The sequence below is a fragment of the Oreochromis aureus genome, linkage group 3 (assembly GCF_013358895.1).
Source record: "Oreochromis aureus strain Israel breed Guangdong linkage group 3, ZZ_aureus, whole genome shotgun sequence".
NCBI lineage: Eukaryota > Metazoa > Chordata > Actinopteri > Cichliformes > Cichlidae > Oreochromis > Oreochromis aureus.
Window position 1 is genome coordinate 70,303,596 of NC_052944.1, and position 20,471 is coordinate 70,324,066.

Below are 20,471 nucleotides of genomic sequence, written 5' to 3' on the forward strand. Positions count from 1 at the left end.
GATCTTTGACTCACAATAAACTGACATTCACTGACAGCATCAGAGGGAGCCTGGCTGCCTCATCTTGGTCACCTGTGTTGTGACATTTGAGCTACGCAGCACTTATTTTAGAGCCACTTGGTGCCTTTTGGTCCACACATTTCCAGTGTCTGACATTCCCAATGTGAGACTGGGAAAGAGGAAACAGAAATGTTGCTGTGTGCTTTCAGTGCTTTATACTGAGATCATATAAATAATAAATGTTTAATGTTGTTTTCGTTGTAGCATAAAGGGAATGTAAACGGAGCTCCCGCCGGAGGCATTTGTTTTGTATTGTTTTGGTTTGTATGGTAATAAATGTTTTGCCCCTTTTTCCTTCGCCTCGTTTTTGCTAATGAAAGGCGTACAAGCGATTCAACGAAGAGCACGAGTCAGAAACTTTACGTCCTGCAGAAGCGGCAAAGAAGAACCGAAGGTTGCCGCTATAACGAGGGTGGGGGTCAAAACCCCCAAACATCAGTTTCACAGGGATCAGGTTAAATCTCACCTTCCCCATTCTCTGATTGGTTAAAGCAAGAGCCCCCCTCCTTTACTGATGGTCTGGGAGGAGTTGGAGATGGCTGCTACTCCATCGCCATATTTTCATCATCATTCTTCTTATTGATTATTGATTACTAACGAGTTATGAAATATCATAATTTTATGATGCCATTAACTTTTATTACTTCCTTTCTTACTTCCTAAGTCATAAATCATATAATGAGGGGCCATAAATCACTGGTTTGACATCAGGGCTGTAATATCCTCTCAGCACACAACAAACACTTTACCTTGGATTAACAAAAAACATCAAATATCTGTAATGATGCTGCTGAAAGTGACCTTAATGGGGGAAACGTCCTCTTCCTGACAGGCTCCTTCAGAATAAGAGTCAGTAAAACACAACCTGACTCTTTATCACCAGGACTCCAAACACTTCCTGGACAGGTGTCGTGCCGAGGCAGGTATCCCCGACAGAGTGTGTTTCACCTGCGTCAGGAGCGCGGGTCCAGTTGGCTCCGCCTCCTTTCCAACCAAATAGACGTGGAAGTAGTGAGGTTTACTTTAGTGAGACGGTGAAAGACGAGTGTGGGTACATGAGCCTTCAGTTTGTGGGTCACAGAGAACATGAGACACGTTCTGTTCTCTTGTGTTACAAACCGACGACGTTTCCCTGATGATTCTGTAACTTTACTGTATAAAGAGCTCACAGCTCCAAAGTTTCAGGAGGAGTTCTTCTTTAGAAGAAGAGTTTGTGAGCTAAACATCACGAATGACGGACGCTGTTTGTCCGGGATTTGGACAGCCCAGTGTGCGCTCCCGACAGGGGAAACCTATGTTGGCACGACACTGGAGAGGCTTCAAACGTCTCAGTGTATCATGACGGCTGGAGGCTTCAGAGCTTCAGGTGTGGAGGTTCTGCTCCAGATGTTCTCAAACTGACCTTTGACCTCTCCCAGGCGCCATCAGGGCCGCTCTGTCCACGCTCTCCCACGACTTCAGACGCACCGGGATCAAACGCGTGCTCGAGTGAGCTGCTTCGTCCTGATCACTTCTTCTTCCTCACGTCCTCTCTCTCAGCTCCGCTGAAATCAAGTTTAAACCCCGCCCTTACACAATGGGCGTGTCCACAGTGGGGGCACCGACCCCATTGGATGACAGCGTGAATAGGACCGGTGCTGGAATGTAACAGAGTACATTTACTCGAGTACTTTACTGATTGAAGTATTCTTATCAGGATGTGTCAGACGTGATTGGAGCTGTGAGGATTCAGGTGTGAACACATTTGAACACAGCCACAGGTAAAACACTGCTCAGGTAATCACCAGCAGGACCTTTAAACCTTGCTGGGTGGATCTCTGGAGCTCCAAGAAAGTCCACAGCTGAGGGAACTTGTTTTTTGGGGCCTGGGTCACAGCGAGGACGTCAGTGGAGTCCATGTTTAAGCCTCTTTGGGGAGAACGGGGAAGCTGAGCTGGTCTGTTACTGTCTGAAATAAGTAGCATGAATATGATTATTGTACAGAGCACAAAGCAGAAGGCCATGTTGCTTCCGTTCACGTCTTATTTGGTGTGTTTTCACTGAGGGTTCGGTGGCAGACACATCTGAGCTCAGTCTGCTGTCAGAAACACTGCAGCACTCCAGGAATTCACTCACACTCTTTCAGAAAGTCCCACAGGAGCCAAACAACAGCCATAAAGGCGCTTCCTGCTGGGACCCTCGGCCTCACACCACAAGCAATATGTTCACATGTCCACAAGAGGGCGCCAGTCAGCACAGCATCCACAGAAGCTTGTAAAGACTGCAGAGCTGACAGCAGATCACAGAGCTGCTCTTCACAGATATACGAGCACTTCCTGGCAGAGAATACAGAAGCTTCTATATACAGATAACACTCATGAAGGCACACATGAATATTTGGAGCCCAGCTAGAATGTGATTGGCTGCTTGGAGCCCCCGAGGTCAGAGGTCAGAGGAGGGAGATGTTGTATTTGTTCTTCTGTCCTTTCGTTGCCTTGTACCTGTGACATGTGCAGTGACAATAAAGTTGAATTCTATTCTATTCTATAATTCTATTTACTGGAGTCGGGGGCAGCAAAGATCCTGATATTTTTAGAGCAGCTAAAACAATCAAAGTTCTCCAAACTAAGATCAGAGTTCCTACTTCCTGTTTTAGTCACATCAACAGTGACTGTTTATCTGAACATGACCCACCTGGGCTCATCCCACGTGTTTAATAAGCATCATTAGTTACTGTGTTACACTCTTTATACAAACCCATCATTTCCTGTGTCTATTTCACATTAAAAGCCCTCCGTCTTATGCTTTTATTGTGAAATATTTGCAGGAAGTTGTGTAAATGAAAGTGTGAGGTGAAGAAAATCAGGAGATATTTTCCCTCAGCAGCAGAGGTGGGAAGTATTGAAGTACAAATACCTCGTTACTGTCTTTAAGTACAATTCAGAGTTGTCTGTACTGTATCTGAGTTGTTTTTTCTGAGTAGTTCTTATCTTTACTCCCTACATTGTTAAACAAATATCTGTACTTTCTACTTCTTGGGCTCTGCTACTTCTTGTTTGCGCTCAAACGTATATTGTAAATATTATTACATTTTCTTTGTTACCTTGCTAAGTGGCTTCCCTTTACTTTATATCTCATACTTTTACCACTGTTATTTATTACTATGCTGCTTCTTGTTTTATTGCTGCTGGCCTCTGTGAGCTACCAAACAATTCTCGTTGTATAACTACAATGACAATAAAGTTCTTCTTATCTTATTTTCTTACATTTTCAAAACAGACTTGTTACTTTTGCTTTAAGCATTTGAGGGGAGTTATTGTGTCATTTCACTGCGAGCCTCCAAACATCAAACCGATTTGCTAAAGTTGCAGCACAAACTGTCTGTGTGCAGTTTGTCTCACAGTGTGTTGCAGCGAAAGGTCCAGCTGCTTATTTCACAGGGAGAGTTTGAACTGTTTCAAACTGGAGGCTTTGTTGTGTGGAAGCACAAAAACATGATGACATGATAATAATGTGACTTTATGTGGTGTATACAGGGCTGGACTGGGACAAAAAATCGGCCCGGGCATTTTGACTAGAGACTGGCCCACCAGGATAGAGATTGAAAATGTGACGTCATTCAGGGGTAAAACCGCAAAGGATTATGGGAACTTGAGGCAAGAGGTACTAGCGCACGCAGGCTTTCAATTGAACTCAGTTACACAGCGATAAAAAGAAACCCAAAAAATGGCAAGAAGCTGTTGTATTATTAACTGCAATAGCCGGTCGCATGACAGCCACGGGAAGCCGACGGGCAAAGAGATCGTTTTTTTTATCGGATTACGTCGTTGAAGAGAAATTTTTTAAGCCATGTTTCCGAAGTAAAAGCCGACGGATGGTCTGGATATACCAAATATAACGTCTCAGAACACTCCAGCTCACATATTAGTGTGCTCCAAGCATTCCCACAAAGGTCAGTGTTTTGTAGTAGTTAATACGTCACTTTTCTTAACATAATTGGTGATATAGGTTACAAGCAAGTCTGGCACTGAACAGAAATTGTTGCTATGCTCCTTTATTTATTGTGCATAAATAGTGAATTGTCCTGACACAATATTGCGTTTCGCTTCTGTTATTACCACGGTACATTGACAAAAACATATACTTTTATTCACAGGATAAAACAGTTGTTTTGTATCACTAATTGTCCAGTGCGATTACAGCATACAATATTATTGTCACTGCTACATTTCTGTAATGCGTACCAGAAATTATTTCCACTACAAATTAATTACCGTTGAGCTCAAAGGTTATATTAATAAACGGTTAACGATTGTGTATTTATGACGACGATTTGTGAGACTGGTAAACTTACCTTTGTTTGTACGATGGTCTTTCGTTCTACACGGTGCATTTCAAGGTCCTGTACCCATCCGTCGGTAAACTGTACCTGGGCTTGTTGCAGTGACCTGAAGTTACTAAAAACTTCATGAGTGTATGCACTCACTCCAAGAACGTATAATTATAAATCTGAGCGTGGTGAAAGTTGGGCAGCAGGCTAACGTCTTTTGTCCACTCTGTGTGCTCGTAAGGGTCTGACCCTTTCACTCCTTTGATTTTTTCCTCGTATCTTTTCTTTGCCTTTTCGTCTGTCTTTGTACGGTCCGGCATTGTTCTCCTTAGTTTTGTACATTCCTTTTTTGTGCGGCAAAGAAAAACCAGGAAGGTATTGGAACCGGAGAATGAACGTTTTGCGGTGCTGCAAATGCTTGCATTTGATGCGGTACTTGGATTGTTTTGCCTCGAGTTCCCGGCATGCAATGCACGAAAGTCACGTGATCTGTCAATTGCTATAGGAAAAACCTTAAATTAAGACCAAGAACACTAGAGGTGAGACATGATCATTAATTAATATTAAAATTAATAAATGACAGATTTAGTGATATTTTCATAAACACCTCCTTTCCTTTTTTTGTTCTCCATTTTCTTTAGTTCGTCTATAAGATTGCTAAACAAGGGGAAGGGTGCATCCGGCCTCCTAGGCTGTAATTGGTCCAGCCCAGAGTCGATCATGACCAATTGGCCAATCCAACACCTTTCATTATATATATACCCTTCCAAAAAAAAAAAAAAGTCCATCGGCCCATAAAAACAAAAAATCGCCAGCGGCCCACCGGGCAAATGCCCGGTATGCCCGATGGCCAGTCCAGCAGTGGGTGTATATATGATACTGTAAATACGTTAGTTGTTATTATGCAGATTATATCAGTAAGGAAGCTGAATAGATCCTGTTTGATAAACTGTGGTGAAGGGCTGGGATTAAATCCGTGTGCACTTCCTCCCACTCGATATGTAACTGAATCAGAACACGTGAAGCCACACTGACATGTAGCTCTGATTGTGTATAGTAGTTATTTCTTTTCTTTGTTTACATGATCGAAATCACTTGAACATAAACAAAGAAACAAAGACGAAGACCGCACCGGAAGGTAAAAACTACAAGTCACAAGGTGAAAATTACAAGTCCCAGCTGTGTTTAGGGAGGAGCAGTGAAAGCGTTGATCCTCCGTTCAGAGCAGCAGGAGGAGGAAAGTGGAGCTGAGGCAGGTGAGTGTTAACATGAATATGTTCTTCTTATGACATAAAATAATTCCACGCTGTTCGTGTCTGTGGGTGAAACGTGAGGCCGGTCGGCTCCTCTGAGCGCTGGTTTCCTGTAAGTAAAGAGGAAGTGAAGAGGAAGTGCGCAGTTTAGCTGAGCCTCCATTTAGTCTGAGAGAGCAGTATGGGCAGAAATCTGTGCCATCAGAAACTGAATTTGAATAAGTTAAATTTGAATTTGAATTACTCGGATTGAATCTGAATTGTAACTTGAATGAAAGCTTTTGAAAACTGAATTTGAATTAGTCTAATTTGAAATTGAATTTATGGTTTGAAAATGAATTGATTTGCTTTGAAACTGCATTTTATCCTTTAAAAATTCAGCTCTCGAATAATTTCAGATTCACTTCTCACCATTCAGTTTCAGTTCTACAATTCAATTTCAGTTCCAAAATTCAGTTTTTGGGACTTACATCCGGTTCGGTTCAAGCGCAGATTAATAGAACTACAGACTGATAGCGTTACTGACGGAATCTACAGCGTCTTGAGCTGAATTAAGACTTCAGAAGTCATTCGTCACGTCGAATGACCAGCGGATAAACTCTCAGGTTGGTAATAAATGTATTACATGTATAAGAACAAGCGTCATGTTAACAATTGATAGCCGTACAGTAACCTTTATGCTTATTGTAGCTGCTAGCTAAAAACGCTAATTTAGCGTGGTTGCCCTGAATTCAGCTTTGACAAACAAATATGATCGACTGTTTCTAGTAGAATTCCAAAGTTGTCATCTTCTACCCTGTCAGAGCCCTGTATGCTTGCAGAGACCCCTACAGTAAGGAAACATGCAAAACGGTGTCCAAACCTTTGTATTTGAGCTTTATTTATGTCTTACACAGCATCCCAACTCTTTAGCTAACTTAATAACTTTAGCTAAAGTGAATAGTTCGTCTAATTCATTAGTGCAGCTTTACTGGATCACCTCTGTTTGAAGTAATATAATATGATATACAACTATCACTGTGTTTAACTACCATAATAATTCTTAGGGTACTGAGTGCATGCTTAATTAGATTTTTTTTTTTTTTTAAACATACTGCTCCATTGCTATGTTTGACAGGCTGAAGTTGTCGGGTCACCTCCTAAATTGACCATCTTTTACAGGTGTTTTGTGCCAGAAATGGAGTGTCCACTGAAGACTGAAGATACTGAATCTCTACGCCGTGCCATTGATCCCTCCTGTGCCTTCATCTAGACAAGAGACATTAACTTAACCACTCTCACATGCTCTGTACCTACATCACCTTCCCTGACAGTCGTAGCCTGGCTCATCTGAGGGTGAAATTATAAGAATGTGTTATTTTGCAAAGTGCTCTCTAGGGTTCCTAAATAAAATATGGCATTGAGGTCATTTCTTTTGAATTAATCCCTTCTTCTGAAATATAAGAACCTCTCCTGGTTTAAATGGCACTTTCTGTTCCTTACTTCCTGTTCCACTCCCAACCCCAAATAGATGCTGACAAGCTGACACAGTAATATGGAAGAGGAGAGAAGCTGGAAAGGACTACTACAAATAAACCCAATGCCTAACTTGAAAATGTAAAATAAGAACAATAATAATAATAAAGATAAAAGATGAAGTAACAAGTTTTTTGTTTATTCCAAATGATCATCCAGATGTCTGTGACATGTGATGACAAACACCATAATGGAAGGCCTTTGTCATCACATGCTTAAACTCATATTTTTGCATATGCTGAACAGGCAGTCAGACATGCTGTAACTGTGGGGTAGAAAACTGCATGAACACCATACAGCAGGGGTCTCAAACTCCAGTCCTCGAGGGCATGGAAAAGTTGCATGACACCGGCCTTTGAGGAATGGAGTTTGAGACCCCTGTCATATTCCATATGACAGGTGTGGTTGAACTTCATGAAGACTCTGAAGTTTCTCTTCTCTTCTGGCAGGACAGGAATGTCGCCTTGTCCTGTGAGCCACCGTAAGGATGTACTTAGAGTAGAACTGGAGTGTCACTGGCCTCAGGCTCTTCACCTTTTCAAAGACAAAGCAGTCATTTAGATAAAATATTAGCTATTGTTTACCTGTAAATGCACAAAGAGAATTTAGAAATGTAATTATTGTCAAGAGTGAAAAAGCACTGATAGTGTAATTTACAGCTGTGGCCAAACGTTTAGAGAATGAGAAGTGTTGTTTATTTACAAAGTTCGCTGTTTCAGTGATAGTTGTATATCATATTATATTACTTCAAACAGAGGTGATCCAGTAAAGCTGCACTAATGAATTAGACGAACTATTCACTTTAGCTAAAGTTATTAAGTTAGCTAAAGAGTTGGGATGCTGTGTAAGACATAAATAAAGCTCAAATACAAAGGTTTGGACACCGTTTTGCATGTTTCCTTACTGTAGGGGTCTCTGCAAGCATACAGGGCTCTGACAGGGTAGAAGATGACAACTTTGGAATTCTACTAGAAACAGTCGATCATATTTGTTTGTCAAAGCTGAATTCAGGGCAAACTACGCTAAATTAGCGTTTTTAGCTAGCAGCTACAATAAGCATAAAGGTTACTGTACGGCTATCAATTGTTAACATGACGCTTGTTCTTATACATGTAATACATTTATTACCAACCTGAGAGTTTATCCGCTGGTCATTCGACGTGACGAATGACTTCTGAAGTCTTAATTCAGCTCAAGACGCTGTAGATTCCGTCAGTAACGCTATCAGTCTGTAGTTCTATTAATCTGCGCTTGAACCGAACCGGATGTAAGTCCCAAAAACTGAATTTTGGAACTGAAATTGAATTGTAGAACTGAAACTGAATGGTGAGAAGTGAATCTGAAATTATTCGAGAGCTGAATTTTTAAAGGATAAAATGCAGTTTCAAAGCAAATCAATTCATTTTCAAACCATAAATTCAATTTCAAATTAGACTAATTCAAATTCAGTTTTCAAAAGCTTTCATTCAAGTTACAATTCAGATTCAATCCGAGTAATTCAAATTCAAATTTAACTTATTCAAATTCAGTTTCTGATGGCACAGATTTCTGCCCATAGAGCAGGAGGACAGTGAGAGCTGTGCTGAGGCAGGTGAGTGTTAACACCGCTCTGACATTACTGTGTCTCTGTGGCGGGAGCAACAGCCTCCGTCCGTGGAGGCAAAAATAATCAGACTTTGGTTTTTCAAAGGAAACTACTTTATGTCGGAAGAGGCCGCACGCTCATTGGATAACGGCTTGTCAATCTCAAGTTATCAGCCAATGAGCGCGTAGGTTCGCAGTAAGACCCGCCCTTATCACGGCATTTTTAAAAACTAAAATGGCGACAGAAACTCCGTCAGTGGAGTTCAGGCTGACTTTATGAAAGTGCGACGTTTGAGCCACTTCCTGTTCTCAGTCCTGGCGTCCTGATCACCGACGTTTCTGTTGCTCTGATATCTGATATTGATTATATCGGTAAACTATGGAGGACCACAAGAGCCACGCGCATCGAAATAAAAATTTCTGTGCTTTAATAATGAATTGTAGAATAAATTCTGCAATTGTAAATTCATTTTTGAATTCCAATTTAATAAACTGCATTTCAAAATCCTTTTTCCAATTGCATTTCAAAATCCTTTTTCCAATTGCACTTTAATAAACTGCATTTTAAAATCCTTTTTCAGTTGCACTTTAATAAACTGCAGTTCAAAATCCTTTTCCACTTGCAATTTAATAAACTGCAGTTCAAAATCCTTTTTCCACTTGCAATTTAATAAACTGCAGTTCAAAATCCTTTTTCCACTTGCAATTTAATAAACTGCAGTTCAAAATCCTTTTTCCACTTGCAATTTAATAAACTGCAGTTCAAAATCCTTTTTCCACCTGCAATTTAATAAACTGCAGTTCAAAATCCTTTTCCACTTGCAATTTAATAAACTGCAGTTCAAAATCCTTTTTCCACCTGCAATTTAATAAACTGCAGTTCAAAATCCTTTTTCCACTTGCAATTTAATAAACTGCAGTTCAAAATCCTTTTTCCACTTGCAATTTAATAAACTGCAGGTCAAAATCCATTTCCCTTTCCTGTTCGCTCCGGGATTAGCTGCTGGATTAGCTGCTGGATTAGCTCTTCGATTAACAACTTGCTGGAGGCTATTCAAATTAGCCACACCGTGGGATGTAAGGAGCTCTCTGATTGGTTGGTCGGACACAGGCTGTCTGCCAGCCTGGATTTTTCTAGCTCATAGCTTCTCCCTGCTACGAAGCGTGTGTGCTTGTACAAAAAGGCCGTTCAGCGTCCGGGATTTACACTCGGCTCGACACGGATATGTGAAGAATGAAGGACCCTGCAGCGAAACGGAGAGCCAACCTCTGACTGAGTGCCTGTCTACACATTCTGACCACCTGTTGAAGGTAAGGTGCTAACGTGGCTAACGCTAGCGTCACCGCACGTAGCCCGTTATTTTAAGATCATCTTAGCTAATGAAAGTTTTACGTCGCAGCTGTACGAGCTCGCTACGTGTTTTATAAGCTGCTGTGCTCTTCACAAATAAAGCTGGAAGCAGCTCAGACTGTTAGAACCAGCACTGAGCCCTGTTACATTTATACGGTGTTAGAGCAACGGCTGCAACCTACAGCCTTTAAAGTCATTAGTCATTAGATAACCTTTATTAGTCCCACACGTGGAAATTTGTTTTGTCACAGCAGGAAGTGGACAGTGCAAAAGTTATGAAGGAAAAATTAGAATAAGATAAAATAAGAATAATAAAAACTAGCGATTACAAATGCTGACAGTAAACTCGTCAGTCCAGATGTTACCACATTAGTCTATGGTACTTAGAGTTAAAACAACTGAGACAGGCTGATTAAAATAACAGCTGTCAGTTCTCTCATTCAACATATAAAGACTGGAGATCACACTACTGATTTCAGTTCATTTAATATGTGAGTGCACAGATTCATTCTCAGCTGGACATAAATGATGATCAAAGGTTGTATATATGATGAATTCATCAAATCCCAGCCTCTAACACAGTGCGCTGAATCTTAGCTTTGAATGTCCAGTATATTCTAATCAGTGCAGTGTAAGCATTCACCGAACCTATAGTATCTACACCTGTGTGGCAAATGTGTGGTAAAGATAGATAATGAAATTTAATTATTAATACAATATACATCATGAAAATGAAAGCTGAAATTGATTCAGTTTAGTACTTTTCTCTGTATGCTCTGTGATTATAAAGGCCTTAAATTCTGTGATATATACTGTAAATGATTTTCACAGAGGTCTTAAAGTACTTAAATCACTGCTGATAGTCTGGTTATTTATATTTTCACATGTTTTTGTGTCTGTAGGGCTGTTTGATGACGATTTGGACTCCTATGGGAGATGAGGACACACCCACATCTGTTCCATACTGCAGCCATTGATGGTGTTACAGCTCTGAGTCAGATTTGGGCCATCAGACGCACACACTGGAAAACCAGCACCTGGACTTCATGCAGGAGAGACGGCCTCAGTGATGGACTCTGCATCCTCTACTTTACCTCTAATCTCTTTCTTCTTTAACACTAGGGCTGCCACGATTAGTCGACTAGTCACGATTACGTCGACTATTAAAATCGTCGACGACTAATTTAATAGTCGACGCGTCGTTTGAAGCTTTGTAAGATCCCAAAAGACGCAGGAATAAGTAGTAGTATTTAAGAGTGTAATAACGGACTGAAACAGAAGATGGCAGCACTGCATGTACAAGGATGCCAGCTGCCGTTAAACCCGAAGAAGAAGAAACTGTGTTCCAGAATTCATAGCGCCCCCAGCGCAGTTGTCAACAATGGCGGCAGCTAGTTAGTTTTAATATTACAATTATTATTCTTTCTGGGTCACAAAATAAACGTTTAACATATTTTCAGGTGTACATTTTACGTCCAATGGATGCATGATCTTATTAGTCGACTAATCGCAAAAATAATCGGTGACTAGTCGACTATCAAAATAATCGTTTGTGGCAGCCCTATTTAACACACAATTAAAATCACTCCAAAAGAGTGTAAACTTACTGAGGAAGTCTCTAACTTGTACACATTTGTACTTTTACTTGTTTTATGAGTTATTTTTAAGAAGAGTAAAGTTATTCACATAAAGTTGTTATTCTTCTGTATTTATTCTTTTGTATCATGTACCACAGTCATACTGAACTTTACAGACCTGGTGAATTGGAGAAAACAAAGATCACACACACATACATACACACACACATATCATTCAGCTTCAGCAGTATTTCTATTCATCTTATGAATTTCCAGTCTAATGTCAATTCACTGAGTTCAGTTTTGGTCTTAAACTCCAGAGAATACCACCTGGTTCAACAATCTTTTTATCTGATTATTGGCAAAATGTTTTCTTCTGAAAGAAGAAAACATTTTGGGCTCAATTCAGCCTCAGGCAAAATTGAGCCCAAAGAAACAACAACAAAGTTTAGTTCCTCTGGATTTTCCATGGAAAATTGTTTTATCACTCATCCAGGTGACTTCTCCAGTGTCACGGATGAGTGATGAATGTATCTCCCACTGGAAACCATTGTGTCCAGTTAAAGTCAATCGACTTTTTTAAGGAGAGTTGTTAGATGCTGTGCTCATGAGGACAATGGGTTTTAACTTGCAGCACAACACAAAGCTGCCATACTGGATCAACGATCAAAACACTTAATTGAGCAGAATTAAGGCAAAATGTAATATCCTCATATGATGACACATCACACATGATCCAGCATTGTTCTAAGAATGCAAACTTTCTTAATGGAAGTTTCCACAGCTGCGAGAAAGGGACAGATTTCTGGCTGGTCTTAATGAGTGGTCGTTGCTCTCTCGTCGTTTCTCTGGAATTGCTGCACAGAGGATGTAACACCCATGATAAGCACTGAGGTTTGTGTCCTTGTCAGAAATCAGCAATACTCAGCTTCCAGGTAAGGAAAAGTGGAACCAGAAGATATTCAAATGCATCTCTCCACAGCTGCTGATGAATTCTACAAAAAACAAAGTTTGTTAAAAACATTTGCAGGTGAATCACCACTGATTTATCAGTGACATCCATTTACTCAAAAATACTGACAAGTGGATAACTAGGATATATAATATCTATATAGATATAATTTCAAAAATGTCCTGTACAAAATGGAACTGTATATGACAAATGTGGTGTGGTGCTTGTGGAATTTTAACAAGGACCCTACAAAACTTTACAGTACTCATGCTGCCAAACTTTTGACAGCTAGGTGTGCAGTAGGGCTGGGTATCGTCACTGATTTCTAGAATCGATTCATTTCCGATTCACAAGGTCCCGAATCGATTCGATCCACGATTCGATTCAATTCGATTTGAATCTGGGAAATTTTGACAGTCAGAAATATTATAATTCAGATTTCATTGACATATTTTTGTATCTATAAAAAGGAAGCTGACACACGCAAGACTTTATCAAAGGTGTGAGCGTCACAGCAGATGCCTTTGTGTCAAAGTAGCTGAAGATAAAACAGAAAAACATGAAGGTGGTTTTCCTGGCCTGGGATTTTATAAAAATATGTATCTGCAGTACATCAAAAACGAAAGAAAACCATTAATCAACATATGAACGTTACCTCTGACGTTACAGCGGTTTTATTAGAGACACGGCTAAGCGTTTTGCATAATTTTAAAAAGTTTAAATTTGTTCAGTATTGAACGGCAGAAATTAGGTTTTCTTTTCGGAAGTATGTAAAACAAAAAAAACAAAACAAAAAAAACAAAACAAAAAAACAGCGGCCGACAGCTCTGTAAACAACAGTAGAGTTGCGCGTAACAAGCACGCGAATAATGCAGAAAACAGTACAGAGAGAGAGAGAGCTGTGCATGAAGTGTGATTTTATCGTGGGTGAAGCAAAACAGTAAAAGTCAGAGGGAATTCATGACGATGTTTACGTGAAGCGTAGTTTGGATCTTCTTTGCTGTTGGTTCAGTCAATATTGTTTGGAGAGATAAAACTAACAGCTTTAGAATCAGCGCAAAAGGGCGTGAACACAAAGCGCGGACCATGAAACAGAATCAGCGAGCTGTCGGCTTTCAGCACCGACCGTGTCCGTGCAGTTGTTGTGCCAGAAAGTGATTGCCGTCTGCGGGAGCGCAGCAGACGCTTAAAGCTGCAGCGCCCGTCAGGTGAGAAAGGCGACATCTCACTGATTCTGATCCACGGGTCCGCGCTGTGTGTTTACGTCCTTGTGCAGAATCCGTGTACCTGCTCTCATTTACTGTCTTAGCTGTTTGGTGGTTGTTGAAATTTTGTGAGGTTTCACCTGAGATTCTGGCGTTTCGGGCAAAATAAATTTATATTAAAAAATCGATTCAGGATTTTAATGAATCGATTTCACGTTATCCAAGCCAGGCAATTTTAATCGATGAATCGATTATTAAAACCCACCCTAGTGTGCAGTTCCTGCTTTAAATGCATTCAAAATCTAAGTGATAAGAGGCCAGAAATGTTTGAACTCGCTTATGAACCTACATCACTGAGGCCGTCTCTCCTGCATGAAGTCCAGGTGCTGGTTTTCCAGTGTGTGCGTCTGATGGCCCAAATCTGACTCAGAGCTGTAACACCATCAATGGCTGCAGTATGGAACAGATGGGTGTGTCCTCATCTCCCATAGGAGTCCAAATCGTCATCAAACAGCCCTACAGACACAAAAACATGTGAAAATATAAATAACCAGACTATCAGCAGTGATTTAAGTACTTTAAGACCTCTGTGAAAATCATTTACAGTATATATCACAGAATTTAAGGCCTTTATAATCACAGAGCATACAGAGAAAAGTACTAAACTGAATCAATTTCAGCTTTCATTTTTCATGATGTATATTGTATTAATAATTAAATTTCATTATCTATCTTTACCACACATTTGCCACACAGGTGTAGATACTATAGGTTCGGTGAATGCTTACACTGCACTGATTAGAATATACTGGACATTCAAAGCTAAGATTCAGCGCACTGTGTTAGAGGCTGGGATTTGATGAATTCATCATATATACAACCTTTGATCATCATTTATGTCCAGCTGAGAATGAATCTGTGCACTCACATATTAAATGAACTGAAATCAGTAGTGTGATCTCCAGTCTTTATATGTTGAATGAGAGAACTGACAGCTGTTATTTTAATCAGCCTGTCTCAGTTGTTTTAACTCTAAGTACCATAGACTAATGTGGTAACATCTGGACTGACGAGTTTACTGTCAGCATTTGTAATCGCTAGTTTTTATTATTCTTATTTTATCTTATTCTAATTTTTCCTTCATAACTTTTGCACTGTCCACTTCCTGCTGTGACAAAACAAATTTCCCACGTGTGGGACTAATAAAGGTTATCTAATGACTAATGACTTTAAAGGCTGTAGGTTGCAGCCATTGCTCTAACACCGTATAAATGTAACAGGGCTCAGTGCTGGTTCTAACAGTCTGAGCTGCTTCCAGCTTTATTTGTGAAGAGCACAGCAGCTTATAAAACACGTAGCGAGCTCGTACAGCTGCGACGTAAAACTTTCATTAGCTAAGATGATCTTAAAATAACGGGGCTACGTGCGGTGACGCTAGCGTTAGCCACGTTAGCACCTTACCTTCAACAGGTGGTCAGAATGTGTAGACAGGCACTCAGTCAGAGGTTGGCTCTCCGTTTCGCTGCAGGGTCCCTTCATTCTTCACATATCCGTGTCGAGCCGAGTGTAAATCCCGACGCTGAACGGCCTTTGTACAAGCACACACGCCTGTAGCAGGGAGAAGCTATGAGCTAGAAAAATCCAGGCTGGCAGACAGCCTGTGTCCGACCAACCAATCAGAGAGCTCCTTACATCCCACGGTGTGGCTAATTTGAATAGCCTCCAGCAAGTTGTTAATCGAAGAGCTAATCCAGCAGCTAATCCAGCAGCTAATCCCGGAGCGAACAGGAAAGGGAAATGGATTTTGACCTGCAGTTTATTAAATTGCAAGTGGAAAAAGGATTTTGAACTGCAGTTTATTAAATTGCAGGTGGAAAAAGGATTTTGAACTGCAGTTTATTAAATTGCAGGTGGAAAAAGGATTTTGAACTGCAGTTTATTAAATTGCAAGTGGAAAAAGGATTTTGAACTGCAGTTTATTAAATTGCAAGTGGAAAAAGGATTTTGAACTGCAGTTTATTAAATTGCAGGTGGAAAAAATTTTTTGAACTGCAGTTTATTAAATTGCAAGTGGAAAAAGGATTTTGAACTGCAGTTTATTAAATTGCAAGTGGAAAAAGGATTTTGAACTGCAGTTTATTAAAGTGCAACTGAAAAAAGGATTTTAAAATGCAGTTTATTAAAGTGCAATTGGAAAAAGGATTTTGAAATGCAATTGGAAAAAGGATTTTGAAATGCAGTTTATTAAATTGGAATTCAAAAATGAATTTACAATTGCAGAATTTATTCTACAATTCATTATTAAAGCACAGAAATTTTTATTTCGATGCGCGTGGCTCTTGTGGTCCTCCATAGTAAACAGGCTGTAGCAGAAACATCAGGTCTGGGGCCCGTTCTTCGTACCTCGCTAAGTAAGTTAGCCGGATTTGAATGTTGACGATTTCGCGTGATCTTGGATCGTTCGGTTCTCCGAAGCTCATCTGGGACTTGCTGTCATAGCAACAGATCCGTAAGCGTAAACCTGCTCGGGAGCAGGTTTACTTTATGTAAACAGGATTAGATCGCGGCCACTCAGGTATGTCCGCTGCAGTTATATGAAAGCAAGAGCGATATTTCGCCACTGTTTTACCATAAATAAATATTATCAATGTAACTAAAGATAATGCAGCATTTGATTCTTTTATTGATTTCATATTGATACATACAGGTCATTTCCGAAAAAAAGGGAAATGTACTATTAATCATTCTATTACATGTAGTAGATCATGTCAGATGTAATTCATATTTTAGAGTAGTAATAGTAAATTACTACGTGCAATCAAGATGACAGACCACGGCTAAAAAAGCGAAGGTGGATTTGGGAAGTCTGTCGCAGCCATGTCCTGTCCGTTTGTACGCGAGCAAGGAAGGTGCAAGATTGATAAGGAGAGTTTACAGAATTTAGCGTATATTGCGGGATAGACAGGATCCTTTAGCTCAGCGCGACGGTGTGCTCATAGAGAGATATCGATTCTCCCGTGAGGGTATTATTTTCTTTCTTCCTCTCTCTCTCTCTCTCTCTCTACACATATATATATATATACAGTTAAGCCCATAATTATTCATACCCCTGCCGAATTTTGACTTAAAGTTACTTTTGTTCAACAAGTTCTTTTTTGAGCAGAAATGACACAGGTGTCTCCCCAAAGATAATAAGACGATGTACAAGAGGCATCATTGTGGAAAAAAATATTTCTCAGGTTTTATTTATATTTTAGCAAAAAGTATCATGTCCAGAATTATTCATACCCTTCTCAATAATCAATAGAAAAAAGCCTTTATTGGCTATTACAGCAATCAAACGCTTCCTATAATTGCAGACCAGCTTTTTGCATGTCTCCACAGGCATTTTTGCCCATTCATCTTTAGCAATGAGCTCCAAATCTTTCAGGTTGGAGGGTCTTCTTGCCATCACCCTGATCTTTATCTCCCTCCACAGATTCTCAATTGGATTCAAGTCAGGACTCTGGCTAGGCCACTGCAAAACGTTAATGTTGTTGTCTGCTAACCATTACTTCACCACGTTTGCTGTATGTTTTGGGTCATTGTCGTGCTAAAATGTCCACTGGTTCCCAAGGCCAAGTTTTTCTGCAGACTGCCTGATGTTGTTGTTGAGAATTTTCATGTATTGCTCTTTTTTCATGGTGCTGTTTACTGTGATTAGGTTCCATCGTCCATTGGCTAAAAAACACACCCAAAGCATTAGGTTCCCACCACCATGTTTGACAGTGGGGATGGTGTTCTTTGGGTTGAAAGCTTCTCCAGTTTTATGCCAAATGAAGGCAACATCATTATGACCAAATAATTCAATTTTTGTTTCATCTGACCATAACACTGAAGACCAGAAACCTTCTTCTTTGTCCAGATGAGCATTTGCAAAGGCCAAATGAGCTTTTGCATGCCTTAGAAGTGCCTGGAGAAGTGGCGTTTTCCTTGGTCTGCATCCGTGGAACCCAACAGTGTCCATTGGACTGTCTGCCTTGAGACATTGCCACCAGCAGAGCCCAGATTCACCAGAATGGCCTTGGTGGTGATCCTTGGATTCTTTTTCACCTCTCTCACTATTCTCCTGGCCAGCACAGGTGTCACTTTTGGCTTCCGACAACGTCCTCTGAGATTTTCCACTGTGCGGAACATCTTGTATTTTTTAATAATACTTTGCACTGTAGCCTCTGGAACTTGAAAACATTTGGATATGGCCTTGTAGCCCATTCCTCACTTGTGAGCAGCCACAATGCACAGCTGCAGGTCCTCACTGAGTTCCTTTGTCTTAGCCATGAATGTCCACAGACCACCTGCAGAGAGCTGCTGTTTTTCACCTGTTGAGTTGATCAAAACAGCTATTTCCAATTAATCAGAGTAATTAGGATGCTTTAGAACAGCTTTGACTATTTGGAATGGTATGGAACGTTGGATTTTCCCAGAGACTGTGACAGTTTGTAAAGGGTATGAATAATTCTGGACATGATACTTTTTGCTCAAATGTAAATAAAAGCTGAGAAATATTTTTTTCCACAATGATGCGTCTTGTACATCATCTTATTATCTTTTGTGAGACGCCTGTGTCATTTCCAGTCAAAAAATAACTTGTTAGTTGAATAAAAGTAACTTTAAGTCAAAATTTGCCAGGGGTATGAATAATTATGGGCTTAACTGTATATATATATATATATATATATATATACTTACTGTACTGTATATTAGGGCTGCACGATATTAGGAAAACCTGCGATGTGCGATAACTGTGATCAATATTGCGATAACGATATGACTTGCGATAAAATAAATAGCAAAACAACAAAAAACCGAATACATAATTTCCGTTTTACTGCAACAGTTTTATTTAAAGAAAGCTGCTGTATTAGCAGTGTAACAACAAAGTGCACTTTAACATTGAAACATTGCCCCCATAAAAAATTATCTGAGGCTTGAATTCTGAAAGACATCCTTCCATAAACATAACTTCCATCCTAAACATAACTTAAATTATACTGCAAATTATCTCAATGCAGTTGTTCATTATTTTACCACTCACCAAGTAGTTATGATGTAAGTCAAAACTGGAGAGGAAACTTTACTGTAGTGCTTGTGTAGTTTTCAGCTTGGCTCAGTTCAAACATGACGGTCTTGCGGCATGTTTCGTACATTTGTGGAATGGCGACATGGGAAAAGTAGTTTCGTGAGGGGATGTGGTATCTCCGGTCCACTTTATGTATCAGACTGGTGAAGCCCTCTCTGCTAACTGTATTTATAGGCATCATGTCTTTAGCCAAAAAATGTGTAATAGCCTCTGTTATTTCTTTGTACCGCTTCGACGTTTTCTCATAAGGAGTTCCACTTGAAAAACTCTGATACAGAGACGGCTGTTGGACTGCTGCGCTCTTTGTCTTAACATTAGCAACCTTTGTTTGGCTAGCGCTAACTTTCTGGAACTCTTCAAACAGTTCTCTGTGGTTGTATTGAAGATGATGGTGGAGATTAGTCATGTTTCCTCTGGTGGTTGCCACGAGTGTTCGGCAAGTTTTGCAGAGTACCTGTGTTTGGAGAACGTCGTCTTTATCAAATCCAAAGTACCCCCAAATAATCGAGGTACTATCTTTTTTCTTTTTTTTTTTTAACCACGAGTTCATAGTAGCTCGTTGCTGCAGCATTGTTCGCTCATCCCCCCCTACGTATGAGGCGGGCCACTAATCCATTTGATTGGTTAATGCTGTGAAGGGCTCTATTCGACTGGTCAAATGTGTCAAGGGGTTTCTTTGATTGGTAAAGTCTTTAAAGCACGTGTGTAAACATTTTAAGGTACCCAATTATCGCAGTTTATGCCGTGTTTTGCGATGGGCCCATCGCACAGGCTGATATCGCGATGACAATAAATTTTCGATTTATTGTGCAGGCCTACTGTATATACTTACTCCCGACTTACTGTGCATGCTTCAGTCACCCCTTGCATGGGAACAGGTAAAAGTGATGGAGTGTTATGTCAAACTACACACAAAAAACCCCACAATGTCAATAAATGTCACAGTACAAAAAGGGGTGTGATGAGGGGGTGCAGGACCACCACCCGTCTTTATTTGCTCTGCCCTTTTCTTGGTTGCTGTTATAAACAAACAAACAGATTATTCCAGGGTCTCTTGTCATAGACTAAAAGCAATATAAGTGATAAATATTACCATTCTGTAGAATATTCTTATATTTCACTTTTACTTTTTCCCATGTTCTAGTGGGTCCTGTTGTGGCTCTAATGTGAAAGAGGATATGATGTAATATAATGTGGTATAATATAATATCACATGATATAATGTAATATCATGGATCACTTACGAGTTTAATTTGTCAGCAACTTTCTGCCAGCCCTCTCTCCTTGCTTTTGCAGCCTTTGCAGTGTTCCCCTGCGTTTTAATTAAACTCTGAAACTCCTGATATCCTCAATCAAGAGTTCTTGGTCTGCTGCCGAAAAATACTGAGCGCCGCTCCTTCGACATCTTCGCCGACCAATCACAGGGTTGCCGATCAATGTTTCTACTATCGATGCGTAGCCCCTTTTAAGCCACCCAGTGATCTCACATTACTTCATCCAGCTATACTAATCGTCAACAACAGGTGTGTTCGGAGAACCGGATTAG

General features: G+C 40.2%; 1 protein-coding gene across 1 annotated transcript in view; it reads left to right on the forward strand.

Annotated features, from left to right (window-relative positions):
* Positions 1-1,398: 1,398 nt before the first annotated feature.
* Positions 1,399-20,471, forward strand: part of LOC120434242 (protein NLRC3-like) — a 31,103-nt gene continuing 12,030 nt past the window's right edge. The window contains exons 1-3 of the mRNA XM_039601946.1: positions 1,399-1,426; positions 1,479-1,548; positions 1,600-1,704. Of these exons, the coding sequence (XP_039457880.1) occupies positions 1,399-1,426; positions 1,479-1,548; positions 1,600-1,704 (203 nt within the window). The remainder of the gene's footprint in view (positions 1,427-1,478; positions 1,549-1,599; positions 1,705-20,471) is intronic.